This window comes from Colletotrichum aenigma, assembly GCF_013390185.1.
Source record: "Colletotrichum aenigma strain Cg56 chromosome Unknown KSG_Cg56_contig04, whole genome shotgun sequence".
NCBI classification, from domain to species: domain Eukaryota; kingdom Fungi; phylum Ascomycota; class Sordariomycetes; order Glomerellales; family Glomerellaceae; genus Colletotrichum; species Colletotrichum aenigma.
Window position 1 is genome coordinate 4,206,370 of NW_023500910.1, and position 21,625 is coordinate 4,227,994.

General features: G+C 53.7%; 4 protein-coding genes across 4 annotated transcripts; 3 read left to right on the forward strand and 1 right to left on the reverse strand.

Annotated features, from left to right (window-relative positions):
- Positions 1-7,850: 7,850 nt before the first annotated feature.
- CGCA056_v006964 (uncharacterized protein) lies at positions 7,851-11,715 on the reverse strand (the record flags this gene model as incomplete). Its single annotated transcript, XM_037322213.1, has 3 exons — positions 7,851-10,339; positions 10,748-11,515; positions 11,571-11,715. The coding sequence occupies 3 exons, from the start codon at positions 11,713-11,715 to the stop codon at positions 7,851-7,853; spliced, it is 3,402 nt and encodes a 1,133-aa protein (XP_037179743.1).
- A 375-nt stretch (positions 11,716-12,090) lies between these two features.
- On the forward strand, positions 12,091-12,672 carry CGCA056_v006965 (uncharacterized protein; the record flags this gene model as incomplete). The annotated part of the gene is made up of 1 exon (XM_037322214.1): positions 12,091-12,672. One exon carries the CDS (start codon positions 12,091-12,093, stop codon positions 12,670-12,672), a length of 582 nt encoding a protein of 193 aa, XP_037179704.1.
- Positions 12,673-14,482: 1,810 nt separating this feature from the next.
- Positions 14,483-15,603, forward strand: atnD-6 (Short chain dehydrogenase atnD; the record flags this gene model as incomplete). Its single annotated transcript, XM_037322215.1, has 3 exons — positions 14,483-14,730; positions 14,781-15,152; positions 15,210-15,603. 3 exons carry the CDS (start codon positions 14,483-14,485, stop codon positions 15,601-15,603), a joined length of 1,014 nt encoding a protein of 337 aa, XP_037179741.1.
- Positions 15,604-16,032: 429 nt separating this feature from the next.
- Positions 16,033-17,582, forward strand: CGCA056_v006967 (uncharacterized protein; the record flags this gene model as incomplete). The annotated part of the gene is made up of 4 exons (XM_037322216.1): positions 16,033-16,282; positions 16,355-16,456; positions 16,513-16,822; positions 16,886-17,582. 4 exons carry the CDS (start codon positions 16,033-16,035, stop codon positions 17,580-17,582), a joined length of 1,359 nt encoding a protein of 452 aa, XP_037179742.1.
- Positions 17,583-21,625: the final 4,043 nt, after the last annotated feature.

The following is a 21,625-nucleotide window of genomic DNA, read 5'->3' on the forward strand; positions in this document are numbered from 1 at the left end:
GCTGCCGCGGGGCTCCGGCCGCCAGCAGGCCGGGGTGTCTTGACGCCGACCTAGTATTTGCTGTGCTGTCCTTGGGAAACACAGGAATAGAAACATCACGCTCCGATGTGCTCGCCTACCTGCATGACCCGAGGGGAGAAACATCAAGTCCAGGTTACCACGCCCATCCGCGATGGGGAATCGTCCGGCAATGGCACGCTGTGAGGAACAACTTGCACAATGAGATGAAACTTGAACCCCGAAAGGGACGGGGATCTGAGCATGCCGGCAGTCGACCTACCAACCTGGGCTTGCCGCCTTTCTCAGCCCTCGAGCTATGGGATACTTACCTGACCAAAGCAAGTACCTCGTCGTCGCGCTTTTCTGTTATTTCTCCGGGCGGGTGATGAGAAGGAGATGGTCGCCGCCGACGCCGCCGCTGCCGTGCCTGGCTTGGGTCACCTGTCAAATCTGCACAATAATTCCCGACCAATGTGGGCGAGTTCCACCAGCTACTGCAAACTTCCTTTCTTCAGACTTCATTCCTTTCACTTTTGGAAGGGGGGGTTGGTAACTCTCAACCCCGGCAGACGCAGGGCTGGCCGCCTCGGAGGAGGACGGTCACCTCGCCTATGTGATCTCGAGTCCCTGGGATCACTACGGCGAAGTGGAGATGGGAAAGTCTACCAAACCCAGAGCCAATCTGAAACGACAGGGAAGGCGGCCGATCTCCCTCGCCTCGCTGAGTCGACGAAACATGACACTTTCGACGTCGACTTCCGCCGTTCTCGAGCCGTGGATGTGGATTTGGACGTGGTACTGGTGGTGGGCAAGCTCCAACCTGGAAGATGGGGGGGGGGGGGGGGAGCCTGGAGGGGGGACACGGAGAGCCAGGACACCACGACGACAACCTCGTCCTCGTCACTTGCCTTGTCCGCATTCCGCTATGCCCAGAGCCTTGCCGGCCGCTTGCCAATGCCATGCGATGTGCCTGATTCGTGCATGAACCTGCCTGTTCCCACCCAGTGCAGTTCTCGTGCCTGGGGAGATAGGTAATGGCGGAGAGAGAGGACCGTGGTCGATGCGACAGCAGCAGCACGCACCCAGCCATCCATTCCCAGCCGTGGTTTTCCTCGTCAGTTTCCTTACCTATCTGTGTGCTGCTCCCCACCCAGGATACGACAGCGGGCTGGTTGATTCATACTGCTATCGCGCAAGCACGAACAAGCAGCTCGTGTTGATGTCAACCCGCAGTTGCTTCTCCAGTTTTTTTCCTGCAACCGACGGCCTTGTTCACGGTTGCTCCGCCGCGTTGCTCTGCCTGCGGTCTGGAAGCGTGAAGGTGTGCTTTGAGCCAATGTTGTGCAGCACCCGAAACACGGCGAGAGGGGCGATTTTCAGGTACATGAAACACGAGCGAGCGACCTTTCTAGGGACATGTCACATCGTCCTTCCAGAACGATTTGAGGCAGCGATCGGCCGTTTATGTCAGCTTTGGACATTGCTCTCTCAGCCCTCACGGGTCGTCTGGCCCAAGGGCAGACCCCGGGAAAAAGGGCTGGCTGGGCCTGGGCAACGACCTTGCGTCCCATGCCCACAGGTCGTTGCTCGAGTCCCCTTTTTGACAGGGAATCCTACTGGAGCGTTCCGGTTGGTCCAAGAAAGGTCCGGCAAGACTTGACGAAGCCCACCGCCCATTAACGACGACGAAGACGACGATCGTGAACGCTCGACGGACAGGCTCCGCTGTCACGGATCCTTTTGATGGATTCAACGAAATGGGAACGGACGGTCGACCGGGAGGTCTTCTGCGGGTCACGGACTGGTGCTAGTCTGTCCTCTCTCTTGACGGCCTCGCGGTTGATGCCTCGCGGGCCGGGACAAGCAGCCCGCCCCAGAGTCAGGTAAGCTTCAGTCAGGCGCAGTTTAAGCATACGGTGAAAGGCTATGACGTCCCGCTAGAAGCCCTCGAATCGTGTTAGTCCGTCAGCCTTGTCCGTCTGCCCTCGTCTTTCTCTCTGCTCTCCCCTTGCGGCCCTCGCGGACGCCGCCGCTAATGCCCCCCGTACTCGGAGGAATCACCCGGATCGATATCAAATCGCCGTAACGCTACTGCGCGTGTTGGGGGTGGACGAGACAACAGCTGGCCAAAGTTCCGCGCCGTTCCCAACTCTCGTCTCCAATTTTTATTTTTTTTGGAGTCCTGTTTCCTGGTGGTGTTGTTGGACAAGGCACATCTTTTTTGGGCATATCTCAAACTTGACGGCGTCTGCCATCAAATCTTTCTTTACCCATACCACCACCACCACCACCCATCTCCTCCTTCTGCCGCCCACCGCTCTTGTTTCACATCGCCGCGTTTGTTTCGTAGCCCAGCACTCCCATGAACACGAAGATCTGTGCCTGGATCACTCCCATCCACCGGGCCAGCATCCACCATCCCACCACGCACCGTCCTTCTCAATCCAGTCCTCGTCCGAAGCGGCAAACACCAGGTTTGGTCGGTTCCTCTTCCTGCACGGCATGGGTTGCGCACACTTCCTCTCCTCCTCCTCCTGCGTCGTCGTCCACTGTGCTGACGAGCTTTGACGCTGTGACCTAGTCGTACAGGTAGCACTCGGGCAGATATCTGAAACAATGACAGACAACTTGTTCAGTCTTTCTCGTCCCTCTCAACAGACGTTCTGACCTGTGGCCGTCGTCGCCCACTATCACGTAGCCCCCCTTCGCTCGTCCGCCGCCACCGTCGCATTTGCCTGCCTGCCTCGTGGCTTGGGCCTTGCCATGCCGTGCCCATGCCACACCTGCCTCGACTGCTCTAGCTCCCCAGTCTGTGGACGAAGAAGCGCCGACATAGCCTCCCGAGCTGCATGGAATCCTTCCATCTCGCAACCGAATCTCGCTCCATCACCGTTGCCCTTAGCTCCCCTTTACCCGACGTCGGCCTGCCCGTCATCGTCGTCTTAGTCTCCCCAAACATAGAGACGAACGACGGCAAAATCTTTGACAGCAGTGGCCGGCCATCAAGTCCGCGCCACTTTGCCGCCGCCGCCACCCCGAACGAACCACTGCAAGCTGCTCAACTGACAAGTCGTAGTCGATCAAGCTAGCCCTTGTCAACATGCTTGCTGCTCTCTTCTTCCGCCCTTCCGCCACATACCAAAAAAAGGTGACCTCTTCCCTGAACCGGTAAGGTAGAACCATCCATGATCCCCGTTTGTGTCTGCCCACCCCAGCAGCCGCGATCTCCCATGCCCAGGTCCTCTCCAGATCGCAAGAGCTCTTCTCTGGGTGTACTTTGTTCGGCCTCGTCCCGCCGGTAGACCCCTGGCTCGAGATCGACTCCTGAAACCGCAGACCTCGCCCGCCTGCGGCTGCCATTGGTGTATGCCGCCCTGAGGCATAAAGTTCCGTAGGCGCTCAGACTCGACGACAAGGACACCGGCGCCTTTTCCTCGCAGGGAACAAGCCATGCCTCCTCGCGTCCGGTTGACTCGTTTTTGGTCCCCTTGGGAGTGCGGCGAGGAGAAGGGGTGGCCTGCCGGGCGTCTCCTCCGACTGGCTGGGAGCGGGATGTGGTTGAACGTTCCTTGGGGACCTTGGGATGTACACAACACGCGAGAGCAGACAGCAGCTGGACTTGGATGGATACCTACGCATTGCGACGGGCCTCCCTTTGCTGTCCCCGCACGTGGCGTGCTGTGAACTCTCGAGGAGGGAAGGTTTGCCGAGACTTTCATGCCCTTTTGCCCACTCTTGGCGCGCGCCGGCAAGGTCGAGGTCGATCACTCTGGAGGGAAAGGCCCAGCTGGGACAGCACGCGGGTCGGTAATGTTGGGGGCGAAAGGGCGAAGGACGACACCCGGGGCATCGCTCTCACGGTGATCAGTTACCTGCTCAGAAAATGGTGCTGGCCGTCGTTGATCCTCGGTGTTGCGGCCGCTTTCTACCTCCTACCAAGCCGGAGGAGGAGGAGGGAAGGTGTGGTCAGCGAGATGGAATACCCGGGGCGGGCGGCGGCCACGACGACGCAGGAAGGCGAGGCAAGGCAAGGCCAACGGCGTTCCCCTCCACCTCCTTCGGTGTGTCTGGACGCGGTGGCATGAATGACGGCGTTGCCGCCCTGGTCCATGGCCTCATCAGCAGATCCTATGCCGTGCCGTCCTTGGTCTCCCTTCCCGATGCCTGCGTTGATACCTACTGGAAGGCCTTGCTTCTTCCTTCACCGGGCCCCCGGGAGGAGGACGGCAGATTCATGACTCCAGAGGGCAACGCGGGAAGGCGCATGAGCATTCCCCATTCGTGGTTTTTCTTTTCTTTCATTTTGCTAGGTGATACTTTACATGACGTCTGCCTCTTCCGTCCCGCGTCCCGTTGAAATTCCTGCCGGCACAAACCCCCGGAACCCTCTTCCATCGTCTACCCAACCCTCCCCGGGCGACGACGAACACGGAGAGATAATGCGTGGCGTGTTGACGTGTATGTGTATAATGTTGCAAACGTCCCCCTTGTCTGCACGAACAGGACCCCTTCTCTTGCCGCGCCGTGAATCCGGCGAAGATACCGGCGAGGGTAGAATTGCTGCCTTCTTCCTACCCTGCATGTTACCCTTCGCCCGAACTGGCGGTAATTATTTTCAGTGCTTGCGAGCGAGCTTCTACGACGTCCGGGTTGGTTCGGTATTGACGGGGGGAAGAGGGCCTTACAAACCGGGCGCCCTGTCGTCGTGTCCTCGGCGTGTGTATGATCTGCACATAGAGTTTGAATCTTGCACTTCTAGAACGGTGTTCTCGGGAATCACGGACGGATAGGAAGAAAAAACAGGGCAAAATGGTATCGGGGCCACTAAGGGGACCTGACTCTGACTCTGGGCTGGTTTACTGTTGTTGTTGTGTTGAGGTATTAGTCCGAGGATTTCTTTTTAAGGTGTGTGTACGTGTGTAAGTGTGCATGTATTCTTTTTCAGCTGGAGTGAGGCGGACACGACGGACGAGGGCCGAGTTTTGCGGCGGAGGTTCCGTGCGGAGGAAGTAGGAAGAGGCATTGAATGAAGCTGCTGTTATTCTCCTAGTTGGTTGTTGTTGTTGGTGTTGGTCTTTCGCCTCATGAATTGCGAGCAAAGACCAGAAAGTTTGTGGTTGGGGATGCCGTGATAGGTCCGGAAGGAAGGGACGAAAGGCAGTTGGTTGAGTTGGAGTTTATTCGGATCTTCCGTGCCTGCGGCTGGTATGTCCGTGTGGACTTGGCGCGTGCAAGCTGGAATTCTGTTTTGTCCATGTTCTTTTTGATTTGCCAGCCCGTATGTGCGTGCGTGTGTAGGTGGACGTTAAAGTGTCTTTACTCTCTTCTTTTTTGTGTTTGACTCGGGCCCTTGGTGATCTGATGTTTGCCTTGGATCTTTCTTGGATCTTTCTTGGATCTAACTGGGATCGGATTGTGGGCGAGCGAGCTGGCGCATAGAGCTCGGGGCGGGATTGGGGAGAGCGAGGACTCTCTCGGCTCGGGGTATGTTGCGCTGCTTGCGAAGTGACGGGTATTGGGACTTGTCGGGCCATGGATGGGGCTTGGTCTGTGGTGTGTGTGTTTGACCGCATTGCAGTCCATGATATCGAACGTCGACCTTAGTCAGTTGAGAGAGAGAGACGGGGGAGGATGGCATGTGTTCCCGTTGCCGTGGTGGCGTTTGTTTAGTACGGACAGTTTTGGCTTTCCTTACTCGGCCTTGTCGTTTTTCTTTCTCGGCCGGCAAGATTTGACGGGACGGAGTACTACTGACTAAAGGACGAACTGACTTGTGGTATTTTCTGTCAGTATGCAAGATGACGTGGGGGGTTTGGTTGTTGTTGACGATGATGTTATGCTGCGGGTTCTCTTCCCGTCCCGTGTCAGTTGTTGAAGTTGAGCAGCGCTTGACTCGAGGGAAGTGACGATCACGCGGCATATGTTGGAACTCTGGATGGGTCGCGATTGAGAGATGGACGATTACGATGACTACATTATCATGTGAAGCTTGCGGTTTTGGAAGAGATCGTGGGATGAAGCGCACCTCTCTTGATGCAGAGAGTTGCGTGATCACTTCTCTGGGAGGCAGGAAATTGAAGCGGTTGTCGGTTTGAACTCGACCATTTCGTGATTCTAGTTTGTGAACTACCTTAGTTGCTAAATTCTAGTACCAACTAAATATCGTTTTCAAATGTGTGTTGTGCGCTGTTGCGAAGAACACCCCTTCTCAATCTCGCAATTTGCCGATCTAATTTAGCCTCACAAGAAATAAATATACCTTTCTCGAAGGTCTTAGATACATTACGAAGCTCAAGTTTGTGAGATCACTACAACACAAGTCTGTGGAATTCTTCTGTCTCTCGAAACTGGTTTTGTAATACATGGCGGTGTTCTGGGAATTTGATATGTGCAGTTCGCTGTGTCAACGAAGCCATGTTGCCGGCTTGACACAACATCTACGACAATCCCAGACGTCTCAGCTCTTATTTCTACCACGCGGATTCATTCAATTTCAGATTGTCTCTGGTGTCATCAGTTATTAACCATCACATGTCTCATGCACGATCATCTGTATCTCTTCCTGTCTCCTCGTAGGACGCCGGGCCCTGCGAGCTCACGGATCCAAGATGCTGTGCATACATGTAAATCTCTCTCTGCATTTGCGTATCTACCCCCGCCAGTAGATCTTGGGCGCGAAAAAGGTCGGAATTAGGCTTTCTTATGCCCTGCAGCCTCCCGTCTGCCCTCCCGAGTGGATGACGCCGCTGTATGGAACCTCATGCGCGTTTCCTTCGAGGCAATGCGTGTCTTTGTGTGACTCCACGCCGGGGAACGGGTTCCGGCAGAAGAAGCGGGTGGCTTGGGGGTCTAGACTCTTCGGGAGTTGCTTTTTCTCCCATGGGAGGAAGCCACGAGATGGCTTGGAGAGGGAACTGTGGCTGCCCCCGGAAAGATTCGTTGGTCGAGGAAGCGACGTGCCAAGAGGGAACGTTGTATGTCAGCGGGAGATGGAAGATGTATTGTTGATTCGATGCGGCTTCTAGACAGTGGTGGTTGACTTCGCGCGGAGTGGCTTCTCGGATGAGGCCCTGGCGAACCGTACCCCTGAAGCCAGAGATATTTGCTTTTTATATTCTACTGACGATGCACAGATGAGATCGGAAACACGTGTATGGTGTGTTTCTATGTTAAAGAAACAACTGCCCATCGGAAATTGTTGGTTACCACTTCTATTGTGTGAGATTGTCTGTCAATGCGAACGCTTCACGGCATGCTGTTTCGGGGTGAGACTCACTTCTCGTCGTGACCAGCGTAAAAGGTCTCCTTGATGCGGCCTGAGTCCATAGCTATGAAGACATCGTGCCCCAAACGAATTCACGAGATGTAGTCAAGTTTCCTGGGCGTTGGACGCAAGCAGAGAGAGAAGCGGAGAGAAAGGCTACAGATGAAGCGGGGTTCCGCTGGGTGGACACACGGGAGCATGCAGAAATGGGAAATCCCTATGACTGTGCAACTGATCCAAGGTACTAGTTCTACGAGCTGGATCGAATCTCACCAGAGTAAAACGAGCCGTGGCCAGAGGCTGTATATCGAGTTTCGGAGTTCCCTTAGAGCCTGGAAGATATACGTTGCTGTCGACTCAGCTCTCTTATGTCTCTGACCTCGGTGCAGGAACTCGGCTGAAGCCCGAGATCCACATGGAGGTAATTCTGTTCATCGAGAACGATGCACCCAATCAGTCCAAGTACTTTTTGAAGAAGGGCCAATAGCATAAGATACTATTTGTTACGAATCTCACATTCGTTGAACGTCTACCAAGAAGTAAAACCACAGACCACTCTCGCAATCTTGAAGCTTCGTGATTTGCTTCAATAGCATGGACAAGCTACGTCCTCATACGTCAAGGTGACCGGGAGGTACTTAAAGACCGCGGTGTCGGGCCTCCTATGCCAGGAGGGAGTGAACCTCGAACTTTCGTCATACGATACACCCCCATTCAAAAGGAACGTGGGAACCCGAATTGACATCTGGAATCTTTGCACGCCAATATCATCAATGATCGAACAGGAGAATCCGTTGGAACACGGATCAGAGTCCTTGGCGCATTTGGCGTATTGACGCTGAGGCCAGACGCCTTGGTTCGACCACAAAAACAACACCTCGCCCCAATCGCTGGCGTTGGCATTAGTACCTGGTGTGCCGAGAATGTACGCTTGGGGTCCAGGGTATACGGTGGAAACAAGATGTCCTTGTGTAGTTAGATAGAATATTTCGTTGGTGCCATACTGGGAGTCGGGCTCTAGCCACCCGCTGTTCTGCCATGTCGGTGCCCAGCGGATGTACCTGCCCTCCGTCCAAGGATGACCATGAATCTTGAGTTTGAAGCACTTGTTCACGGTGGATGGCGGACAGGCAGTTTCCGTGGCAACAGTTGCGGCCGTAGCTGTCGCAATGCCGAGGTAGCGTTTGAAGGTGGACGTAAACGTGACAGTCACGAACGGGGCTTGCTGATTTCGTGTAACAGTGCCAGTTACGGTGACCGTTCCGGCCGTTGCAGTCGTCGTGGCTGTGACGGTGAGAGTCGTTGTACCAGTGGCAATTTGCTTGCACGCGAAGGAGATCTTAGTTGCGTCCCAGGTTCTCACCAAGGCAGGCGAGGGAACAGCGCGCTTGTCTATGCCGTCCGTTGTTGTCGTGGGTGTATTCTCTGAATCTCGCTTGTAGTTCAAGTACAAGAAGTTCACGGCTTTTGAGGTATCCGTGACGGTCGTCGTTTGTGCAGCGAACGTCCGTGTAAAGTAACTGTCGAGACTTACGCTCTTATACTCGGTAACCGTCGCGGTGATGAAGACAGTGGTGGTCACAAACGTCGTGGTGGTGGTGGGGACGGTGGATGTCTGAGTAGTGTAGGTGAAAGTCGAGGGTGGTCTATAATTGATGTACTCCGTGCAGAAGGCCTGGCCAACCAGCCTCAGTGAAGCCAGCTCATCGGGCGAGGGGGTGATTCCTGGCACAAGCAAGCATTGCTTGGCGCTGCCCGCCGTTCCGTCGAACAGCACTGCGCTTCTTCCAGTGCCGAAGCCAATAGTGTTGGCGCTGTACACGTAATTGTTGACGGCTAGTTGGTTTGCCGGGCAGTTCGATGTGGTGGCGAAAGAGTATGTGGATTCAATACCAGCTACAGTCTGATCAGTGACGAACGGTTTGAGCTTGATCATGTCATAAATATCGATCTCCATTTTGATGACCCATCGTATGAACGGCTTCAGCTTGACCGCAGAACCCTGCCGGAACGAGGGAAAGGTGAACTCGACAGTCGGCTTCCAGTTCCTCTGCGTTGTCACCCTGCTCTGGAGAATATTTACGGTGGCGGCGGCATTAGCCCAAGTGAAGCGAGCTCCGCCTGTGATGTCGACGCTTGAGTCCGTGGAGTACTCGATGCCGATGCTGTAGAGGACGGCAGGGTTGATCCGGAATGCACCATCCATCTTAATAGGGCCAAGGTCCACTGGTTTATAGTTGTAATTCCATATGCCGTTCCACGGCCCGTCTGACTGAAGCCGAACAACCGCATTCGCAACACCGGATATCCCGGGCGTAACGTCAGCTTGCTGAATTTGGACTACGCCGTTCGTGATGACTACAATGATCTTGCCGATGAATGAGATGGAAGATATTGAGAAGCCACAATTGACACAGGACAAGACTTTGTTGCCTCCGCCGTATGTCACAGCCTGTGAGATTGTTGGGTAGGTGATCAACCATGAGTAATTGAAGTCGTATGTCATCGTCTTGGTGACGATATACGTGACGGTTTGGCAACCTCCAAAAAGACACTTGATCGCGTCGCGGGCATCGTAGATTGACTTTCCGGCGCACACCAAACCAAGAAGGTCGCCCCCAGGAATGAGACCAACCAGCTCTCCCACAGTGTCGTCGCAGGCGATGTCCCAACCATCGACCGCGCGTGCTTCCAGTCTTTTGTTCAGCCAGTCAGCCAAACGGTGAGCACGCAATGCAGGTGTGTCCTGAGGATCATCACGTTGGTCCAGTCCCAGTAGCATTCGCCGGACAATTGTTGCGTTGGAGTTGGGCGGACAAACGTTTACAGCAATTTGGTTCAGACCTTCAGTCGCCTTGGATGCCAAGTCTGCAGGTTTGCTAAGTCCGGCTTCTGTGAAGCCGTCTTCGGCTGCTTGCTGCCCAGCCAAATCATCTGGATTGTAGGGCGCGGCTGGAAGATCGCTACCCTTCAGAGCCGGGACATGATAGGCTATGTTGTTGTTCTCGACTCTGATGCTATTGAGGAAGTAGTCGTATAGCTCCCTCGCACCCGGCGTCAGGTCTTCTAGTCTTTCTGGAGGGGGTCGGTAACCAGTTAGACTCGCAGTGGCCGAGGTCGATGAAGTTGCAGACGACTCAGTCGATGAAACCAAAGACGAAGTTTCAGTCAGCGAGACTGAGAGCGAAGATTCACTCGGTGAGATTGATGATGACTGTCCAGATGATGTATCAGAAACCGATGATGTAGTCAGTAAATCCAATGGCGCCGAAATAGTTGGCGAGGGGGACAACGAAGGTCCAGGAGACGAGGATGAGGAAGGTGATGGTTCCACGGGAGAAATAGAAAATTGGCCAGTTGAAGACACGGAGGAAGATTGACCAGCTGGGACGGAGGATACCAACGGGCCCGAAGGTTCAGGGGTTGCCGAAACAACACATGACGAATCGGGCACAGGAAGTGGAAATGACACTGAAGAAACACCAGCGGCCGTCGAGGTGAAGCTCTTTCCACTAATCCCTTCCCTCTTGCCATAGAGAAGCGTGATCCTGTTCGCAACCTCAACCATCTTTCGCTCCCTAGCGGGAACTGTGAGAGATGTGGACGTTGCGGGCGAGTTCTTTGTCGAATCAATTTCCCAGAACCCTCGCGCTGTATCGAGGCTGCAGCCAGTATTGCTTTGGGTGATTAGAACCAAGCCGGGTGACTGGCTCAAGACCAAAGCAAATCTGGAGGCGTCGTCGGGGGTGAGGAAGTTCAGCGTAAGTTCCGAGGGCTCTGAGGTCGTGCTATTTGTGCAGACGACGGAAGTGACGCGGTTTGAGTTTTCAAGCAAAATCCCTGCAGAGTTCAAAGACAGCTCGATCTGCATCACACGATCCCCAGGAACCTCGACATAGTTGAGAAAGACGGTGTTGGCGGCGTTCAGTCTGTCCGCCGATGTCCTGTCAATGTCAATGTCTTGCGAAGGTACGAACAAAGTCGATGCTTGCGGGGCGCACGGCGTTTCGAAGCTCGGAGTGGCTGATGAGGTTGGCGATCCCGAACTGCTTTCGGGAGTGGAAAATGGAGCCGTGCCTGTCTGACTGCCGCCAGATGGGATGACAGGCTGTGACAGAGATGTTGTGGGAAGACTTGAGATAGGCGTGACCAACTGGCTGGAGGAAGGGCCAATGACGAGTTGAGTTGAAGAGGTGCCACGAATGCTGGGGACGACCGCGGAGACAATCTGTTTGTTCTGGCATTGCTCGGCTGTTGTTGCGATTTAGTCTCATGTAGCACAGAATGAGTTCTTGGTGCAGCTTACCCCCATAGACCACGATAACGGCCGGCTCACAGTTGGGTGGAGAAGATGCAAAATTGAGCAAAACCTCTCTGGTATTGCTATCTTGACAAAACGTTGCCTGTCCACCAGGGAGAGACGCGTTGACGAACTCAAGGACCCCGTTCATGCGTGTGAAACGGGTTGTTATGGCGCCCGGGGGTGGTGAACCGCCCCTGAGGAGCGGCTTCAAAGTTCGCCAGGAGTATAATGAACTGGAACGCCTTGGATGAGTAGTTCTCCAGACAGTAGAACAAACGGAGTGGCAAGGTCGCATGTGTCCGGCTTCTCGCTGGTCTCGGTGCTAAGAAAGCCAGCGGTGTCTCTCTTCTTTTGGGCGCCACTGGATGGGAGGACAAGGAAGATAACTGGCCCTTCACCTGGAGCAAATGTGGGCGAAGCTGACGCTGAGGAGGATGGTGAAGAGGATCCTGAGAGACCCGAAAACGTCGATCCCGAGCTAAGAGATGATGGTGAAGGGCCAGTGATCGTTGGTGATATGAGTATGCTACCTGCAGAAGTGAAAGGGCCGGTGGAAGCTTGTGCGGGAAATTCAGAGCTGGGAACCGACGTGGGTGAACGAGATTCGGAGGGTGTGATCGAGTTGATAAGACTGGAAGCAAGAGGATCGGAGGGCATTGGCATAGGCGCCATTGATGTGGGAATTGTCGAGGGAGAAGTACTGAAGCCCACAGTACTAGTGAAAGACGGAGATGTGGTGTTCAAAAATGTGAAGCTGAGACCGGAAAGACTGCGCGTGGACAATGAGGAGGACAACGCCGGAGGATTCGTTGTAGGGTTCGTTGTAGGATTTCCGATCGAAGACAGCGCGAGAGAACTCGCTGATGTCGGCGTGGAAACCCCCGTCGGTGACCCTACTGCGGTTCTAGTTGGCGACTCTGCCGCTGATGCCGCTGATGATCCTGCCGGCACCCCGGCCGACGTTCCCGCCGACGTCCCCGCCGACGTCCCCGCCGACGTCCCTGCCGATGTCCCCGCCAGTGAAGACGGAGACACGCCGCCGTTCGAGGTTGGAGCTGGATCAGCGGTTCCAGTGGGGAAAAGTACTGGATTGACCGTTAAGTAGAAGCGCACTGGCGCATCGCTAGCTTGCCGTCGGACTGGTGGGCTAGCGCCATTGGCGCCAATGGCCACAAGCAAAGCGAATGCGAGGACCTCTCGCCTCATGTTGGTGCTCAGAGCAGGTGTTCGAAGGGACCGTTAGTTTCGAAAGCTTAAAGCTTAACGTGATGAGCACACGAGTAGATCTATGAATCGATGGTCAGAGTCCACCCAAATACTAGTGTTGTGGGTAGTTAATCGAGTCTCAGTCAAAGTCCTTCAGCTCTTGGCGTAAGCAAGTAGAGGAATGTACAGGAGATTTCCGACAACAGCCAAGCAGAGGTGACTTGCAAGGGAGAACAGCCGCGAATTTTGGCTGTCAAAGGAGAAGGATGGTTGGATGGTTCACCTAGGGGAAGTGACGAGGCTTATTCTGGCATGCAGATTCTTTCCATGAATGTTTATCTTGACACATCAACGTCAATTTGATCACAACCGCCACACACCTCACCTCTCCAGCGCCATCGCCATGCCGGCCTTGCTGCCGTAAGGGACTGTGGTCGGTCGGGCCGAGGGTTTTCTCATCTTCTTTCTTGGAATTTACTTTGTTCCACACATGTTTACCCATTTCATTCCTACTGCTAGCTGGCTGGCAGGTGAAGCATATATTAATATTATTATTACTACTAATATAATGAGCCTGCTTGCTTTAACACATAGTTAAGATGTCAATGAGCGCCTCTGGTCAGCCAGCCTCTTGGTAACTCCCTTCATGATTGCTGGCGGTCGCAAAAGGGAGGGAAAGCAAAAAACATACAACACCGGGCATTCGCCGGTCGTCACCGACCCGACTACTACTCCAGCCCTCATTAGCTTATCTATGGGAGAGCGGACGGGATCCCGAGTTTTCCAATGGGTATGGTCGTATGTGCTGATTTGAGTACGTTAAGTTGACTATAAAGGCAGGGGATGAGGCTGTCGTGGAGGGGGCTACAACCCGCAACGACTCGCCTCAATCTCCACCACCCTGCCTATAACCATCCTTTGAATAGAAATAGACTCGATTATGTTGTGTTCTAAGGCCCGCAAGGTGCTGGTTGTTGATGCTGTAAGCATACGCTGGCTTTAGTGTAGTTGATGCTTGACACTACCTATAAGCCAGCTGTGTTAGTGAAATGGTCTCGATACTTGATGACTTTGTGGGAGCCTGAAGTAGATGAAACTCGAAATCTTTCGAGGAAAAGCCTATCATTATCAATTGAATAATAGATCAGTGAGGAACATAGTAATAAGTAATATTTTCTGCTTAGATATTAGAAATATATATATATATATATAGAGAGAGAGAGAGAGGATGAAGGGACATCGTCTTTGTAGCTTCTCGTCACCTTCCTAAAGAGGCAATCAATATCTGATTGGTTCGGGCTAGAGGCGGGTCCCACTATGCTAGTCCTAGAGTAGAAAGTAATATCTGATTGGCCATAAAGAGAACCCCACATGGCCGAGATCAGATCTGGGCCCTTTGAATGGCCGCTTCTAACTTATTCTCACCATAAGACTGATCAAAATGATCCCACGCGCGTTGGATCGATTATGGGTATCAAGGCCGTGCCGTAGCCTCAATACTCCCTTCGTCCCTGGCAGACCTCGTACAATGCTGCCTGTTTGGAATATAAAAAGGACGAATGCCGCGTCGTGAAAACGCCGGCATTGTGTCTCCTGGCATACCCAAAACCTCATATATCGCCCTTCTTGAACTCATCTCAAAGTCTACTTTCTCCGCTTCCCCTGAATTCTCCACAAAAGAATTACAGTATCTTGTAGTACCAGCAAAGATGGTGATGCTACGGCTGACTGCAGAGCAGTACAGGAAGCTCCCCATCCTGGTGGACGAGTCGACTTGCGTGGGAAAGACCTACGTCATCACCGGGGGCAACTCCGGCCTCGGCCTGGAGACTGCGCGGCACCTGGTCGCCGCCTCCGCCGCAACAGTTGTCCTGGCCGTGAGGAATCTCAACGCCGGAGAAGTGGCCAAGGCAGACATTGAGAAGTCGACGGGACGCAAGGGCGTCATACAGGTAACGTTGGATCTGGCCCGAACACCGGCGGCCGAGAAAGACAGACTGATATTAGAACCCCCGTCACGAAGGTGCGGCATCTGGATCTATCAACCTATGCCGCCGTCCAAGTCTTCGCCAAGCAGATCTCTCAGGAGCTGGACAGGATCGACGGCTTCGTCTGCAACGCCGGCGTCATGATCGACCAGTGGGCGACTTTCGAAGGCGTTGAGAGCAGCATCTTCGTCAACGTCGTCAACACATTGTTCCTTGGAGTCTTGATGATGCCCAAGCTGAGCGAGAGTGCGCGCAAGTTCGGCATTCAGCCTACGCTCCTCTTCATTGTCAGCGTGCTGGGATACACCGTCAAGGCGGAGATGGACAAGAGCCACAACGGGAGCGTCTTTGACGGGCTCAACGACCCGAAGCGTGCAAACATGGACTCAAGGTTCGTCGGAGAAGCAGAAGAGAACGAGCGGCTTGCAACGGGACTAATGCATATCAGGTACGCTCTTACGAAGCTCGTCGAGGAATGTGCCGTCCGTCAATTTGCAGCCCAGTTTCCCGTGGACCGTACCGGCGTGGTCATCATCATGGTCGCCCCTGGTCTCTGCACCACCAGATTGGGACGCGATGCGAGGACATTCACCAAGATCATGCATGAGACGGTCCGGGCCATGATGGCCCGCACAGCGGAGGTGGGCAGTCGCACTATCCTGCACGGCCTGATGGTCGGCGAGGATGGTCACGGAAAACTTCTGTCGGGCTGTAAGATCAAGGAGTTTTGGGTGCCGGACTGGTTTTGCAACGATGAGGGCCAGCGCTTGCAGAAGGCGATATGGAACGAGCTCGTTACTAAGCTGGAAGAGGTCCAGCCTGGGTGCATATCTCAGATTTAGTAGATTGGATATTGGCTTTGAGGGAGCTAAGTTGTAGGGAATATGAGATACCCTGATCAATCCACTTTTTAGTTAAATTTGACTTCTTTTGATAGACACTTCAGGTCAATCCATCACCTCGAATGCTGATGCTGATCTATTGATGTCGATTGCTGTCCGATAGGACCAGTCAACACTCTATGGGTCATAGCAGCTGGCAATCATGTATCTCGGAACATGTCAAATCAGACCAAATTTTTAAAGGCAGATCCATGGAGGTTATCAATATTTAGGAAATCTGGCATCAGAAACACCCATTGTAGGCTAGCGTGGTCTGAAGATACGTATCCCATGCCGTTGGAGAGAGGCACAGCAACAGCTCAAAGAGAGGATACCCCGCCCACCGTAATCTTCCGTACCGACATCGACCAGACCCTTTGAGCGACCACGATGAGCCATGCGCTGGTGTTCATCGAACAGAATGCGGCCGGGATAGGCAAATCCGACCGCCGCGCCCTTCGTTCTCATGTCATGAGGGGCAAGAATGCCGGCAGACCACGACCCTCAACGCGAAGACAGGCGAGCGGTGTCCCCGTTAAGCGTCGGCTGAAGATACCGCGACGTGTTTTCTGGAATGACTTCTCTCTGACATCGTTCCCGCAAGAACTCGATTCTGACTCAACTAGGCTCATGCATCGGTGTACGGCTCATCCAACCCATCTACAACCACCCTGACCTCTATCCTGAAGCTTCTCTGATTTGTTCTCTCCAGGGTTTCTTGACATCAGTGACACGCTGTTTCATCCCCAATTCTGCTACAAGTTCGACATCTTGAAGTCGATCTGGGTCAATTGCATACTCGTAGATGAAGCATGTGAGTAACTTCAACTAATGCCGACGGGTTGCCATTTCAGCTCACCGCTGCCATAGACTTTCACTCGACGTTGGCCGTGTCGGCATCGTACATCGACTTCTTTGAACGGAGGCCTACCACGTCGCCAAAGACTCTACATCACATATGCCAGGCTTACTCGTTGGTCAGCCTCAAACTTTCAGGCCCGCATGCCATATCGGACAGCGCAATTGCCGCCGTCGTCACCCTCGCCATCTACCAACAAATACACCAGCAACACTCCACCGGCCTCGTACACCTCAGAGGGCTTCATCGAATGATTGGGTTGCGCGGGGGTATTGCCAGATTGATGAAGGAGAACCGTCCATTGGCCCTCAAGCCACTCAGGTATGCAGCCTCTTCCCAGTCTGACATTCAATCTCCGAAGCAAAGAATACTGATCAACAGCAGGCTCGATATTGAATTGGCCATGCAGAACGGGCCACCCACGATGTTTGATAGTCACGAAGTACCCGTAACGACTGTCTTGTGCCCCTCTAGCACCGTCGCAGAACAGCTTTCTGCCTGTCCCCCCGGGCTGCCCCGCATCATGCTAGATCTCATCGTTTTCGCTAGTATCCTCAACGACAGGGTGAAGAAGGGACGATCCAAGCTCAACCCTCTAGACTACACAGAAACGCTTATCTCACTCCTTTACCGTCTCTTGGAAGGTGAACCTCTCAGACAGCCCCTGCTTGCTTCAGAAGGCCTCCACGGCGACGCAGCACATCTCGCGATGCTGGCGTTCATGACCGGCCTGCTTCCCAACTATTGCCGCGAAAACTTCGGTTCGTCACTTCTATGTACTCGTTTAGGACACGCCGTTCGAAGGTTCCACTCGAAGCACGTAGACGCGCAGACCGGCGATGTCTCCTTGCCGCTGTGGATTCTTTTCATGAGCGGCATCTCGGTCCTGAAAACCAATGATCACAGCTGGCTGCTTCTTGCAATCGCGGAGACTTGCGATCGCGCAAACCTGCGTGACTGGGCAGCCATCCACCATCATCTCAGCGCGTTTCCGTGGATATACACACTACATGATGCGCCCGCACGGTGTTTATGGGAGGGAGCTTATCGTGTAGGCGATGAATTAGTGTCCGGCCTGTAAGAAAAGATGCGAAGGAAGTAAATTGCTCACGATCCAGTAGTGGTCGAGGGAAAGGGTTTCGTATTTTAGCTACCTTAAGTAGAGTAGTAGCCTGGTGCGTCGATCACGACTGGGAGGTGGTACCACAAAGCCCTCGGTTGACGTTCAACTAGCCTTGAATCTTCGTCGATAATGTCAAGACTCAGACACACTTTCCAACTTACGAACGAGCCAGGCAGAGCAGATAATTATATTTCCTTTGTGGCTGTATAATGGACTCGACATCCATACTCCAGGTCACGCACGCTTGAGTCGATAAGAGGGCACAACAGCAGCGGACGCTCTAAGCGATATCTTGGGCGCTGTCTTCGTATATCTAGCCAACAATGACCCCTTCCTGGAGCAAGATAATGTCCGATGGGAAGTTTAAGCAGGCTCAAACCAAGTTGCCCAACCATGGCTCTCGACGCAGGAATTCTCAGTTGTTGAACGAACGATCTCATACTTTGCGCCGTTGAGCGACCCATGGATTCTGGTCGCTACGGAGGACGACAGTTAACCGGCTGGGCATGAAAAAGCCGATGACGTCGCCTTCCCTAGTTGGAGCCGGTACGACGTAAGAGAATCCCTCCCTAGTTATGGTAAGCTTTGAGTGCCATGTTCTTGTTGTTTGCCTCCAAAAGGTGCAAGGAGACGGGATGAAGGGCAAGGTTGGCCCGGCCTGGCCTGGCGGAGGTCATATCCCACTGAACAACCAATTGTACGCTAGATGGTCGCCCGTTACAGCATGTGGGTCGGCGCCACACCCGTTCGCTCAGGACATGCTTCAACACCGAAGAGCACACCACATGTCTGACGTCTCTAACTGCTTAGCTCTATTTACTGACATTAGAAAGGAACAGATAATATGCAACAGCAGAGGCTCGCGCACGTTGCCAATTTACATAGCTTTCAGATCATCCGGGCATGGAGTTTGGTCAAGTGAGATGGAGGACGACACAGACTAGAGTGATGAACGGCGACGTAGAACAAAGATTTAATATTTGTACTGGTAAATAACGTCCAAGGGCCGCCAACCGTGAATGGCAGCTTCCAATTCCTCGTCCGTGGGCAGGCTAGGCAGCGCGTCCGTGACCACATTGGGGTCTATTGTGTTCTGAGGTTCATCTGAGTCCAGATTGAACGGATCGCCGTATCCCGAGAGATCGGGGCTGCCGGTATATGGCAGTCGTCTGTCTTATTCCTGTCGCCTGAGCAGTTTGTTCATTTCGTCGATGAGAGACTTCAATTGGTCCATGTCCTGCCTCAGTGCGACAATAGTGGCATCTTTTTCGTTGTCCAGAGCTCCTGTGGTGGCATCTTGCGGGTCCGCGCCATCGCCTTGGGCCTGACCCAAGCGCTTGACGCGGTTTTCCCTCTTCGCGTTATAGCGTCGGAGAGCGAGTAGAGATCGGCTCATGTATCTTTTGAGATCCGCCTTAGGAGGATTGTTGTCCGGAGCGGCGCCAAGCACGTAGCGGACCGTGACGTCCGCAGGGAGGAAGTAGGGAGCCCCCATGTAATTGATCTGGTCGAGGGCGTACCTGACGTAGTTGTAAATTCTGATTGAGACGGAGTAAGGTTTGTCGTCTGTAACTGTGGCATTTTTCGTGCCAGGCAGCTTCTCGGCAATCGGCACGGTCTCCTCGAGAGACCGGAGGTACGCCAAGTACACGGTGTTTTCGATTGAGCGGGCTTCGAGTCGTTTTCGGACCTCTTCGTGATGTTCCTCGAGAGGCTTGTTCTGGCCCTTCCATTCGGCAACAACCTGCCTGAATACGGTGAAGAAAGGGTGTATGCTTGATGGCCGAGTGAACCTCCAGGCGCGTCGGTCCTCCTTGTCCAATATGCAAGTGTACTGTATGCCCATGATGAGGAGATTGACGTCCCCGTTCCATAGAGGATGCACGAGAATTCTCTTGAGGCTGTCGGCGAATCCCGATGCCCATCGCGCCGGTGGGGTGCCCCTTCCGGTGTTGCCCTCGTAGACCAGGCTGTACTTTTCCGAGATGAGTTCAAATGGCGACATGTGATAGAATCTGAGGCACATTCGGAAGACCGTGTCGGTCGCTTTGTCTTTGTAGTCTAGGAGGGCGTCTCGAAGCGGCTCCTCTTCCCAATCTTTGACGAGCTTCGCTTCGTCGTCTCGTGACCAATCTTGGTCGTAGTCAGTGTCGGGCAGTGTCTCTGGGAGCAATCTGTCGATATCTTCCAACGTCAGTCGTGGCGCCTGGGTAGCCACAGTCTCGGAGCACTTCTGTGGTACTCTGTCGAACATTTCTGTTTCGAAGGCGATCCAGGAAGGTTGCTTGGTGCCTCTGCACTCTTGCCCTGAGGCCCTGGACCCTCGGTTCTCATCATCGCTGGCTTCGCTGCCGTTGTCGTCGTTCTTGCGTGATTTTTTGGGTGCACGACCACCCGCTTCTGGGGCCGATTGTTTGCGAGATCCTGCCATCTTGCGTGATGGCCGGGTTGGAGAGGTGTGGTGTAGAAGAGAAAGAGCTGGGGAGTGGGGGGGTGGGGGTTGGACTTGGCAAGGAGGCAGGAGGCAGGAGGCACCGACGAAGGGGGATCACATAGGTGGCAGCGCGGGCGATAGATGCGACAGATCTAAGGGCACTGAATGAGATGAATGCCATGTATAATGCCAGCGTGTGCGAATATCTGCCTTTGTAATTTATCTCATCCTCTTCAGTGACAGGAAGTAGTGTTCCCTTAATGACAAGAAGCAGAGCTGAGCTCTTGGAGACTTCAGACGTGTGGGCGCGGACAATTACGATATTCCCAAGCCGACGCGTCGCGTCTGTGATGGGTATAATCAAAGCCCATTCGTACAAGGCTGATTTGCTTCACGAAGGGGTCCAGATTAGCAGCTTTTTGATGGTGGAAATCTGAAGCCTCCTTTAGAGTGAAAGGTTGCATGGCAGGCAGAACCCGACGACCTGTCCCAGGTACACAGATCTGCTGTAAAGCACTAAGTGCAGTGAAAAAGTGTATGCAGAGAGAGGGTGTGAGTCTGCTTTGTCCAGTTTGAGGGAACTGCCAATTCCTATATATAAAAATGCATAGAGGGGAGAGGAGCAGTTCAAAAAGAATCCCCGCAGTTAGGACAAGTGCTATATACAAGTTTATATGGCACTTGTCAAGTGCCGGTGTAATCCTACACGAAAAAATTAGCAGTTTTCCCCTATATAGGTTTTGCAGGTACTTCCTAAGTCTTATACTCACCTTGAAGTGTCTTATAGCAAGAGATGTGTATGAGTTTCGCAGCCACCTCGTTGATACTATAGTGGCGGCACTGCATCCCCCATTCGCAGATTTTTCTAAACCTGGCCAGACCACTTGAATATTCAGGGTTCCCCGCTGAGCCTTTCGCACTGCATCCAGCAAGACACACCCGACTTCGAGTCTAAAACTACCACGTTTCGTGGGCCACGTAACCGCATATCTCTTGTCGCCAAAGCGATGAAAGTCGGTGATGAGGAACTGCTTGAGAGCAGCTGCCGCGTCCCCTGGCTCGTCGTCTGAGGCGGACCAGCCGACATCATCGTCTTGGGCATTGGAACTGCGTCAATCATTCCCTGTCGTCCTGTAGATAGACGGTCTCTGCGGATGAATAATATGGCAGACGACGGAGACAAAGGACGACGGAGACGGACGACGGCGGAAGAATTCGTCGTAGTCCCGTTCCGCGCGACGGGATTGCGCATTGATCTTGTCGTCGTCCTTTGGTGCCTCATCACCGACTTTGCAAGAAATATGCGGTTACGTGGCCCACGAAATGTGGTAGTCTTATGCCCGAAGTCGGGTCGTCCTTAGGTGCCTCATAGCTTGTGTCGGCGCTGGCGGTATTCCCTCGGCTCTCGTACAACCTGTACAGACTGGAAAGGCTGAGGATGATGTGGAAGTTCCCGCAGTCGTCATCATGCTTGAATCTGTTGCAGTCGTCGGCGTCGTGTATATGCTGCAAGTCCCTGACATATGAGAAAGACCGACATTGAGGTGCCTTGTGGCGGCAGCGCTGA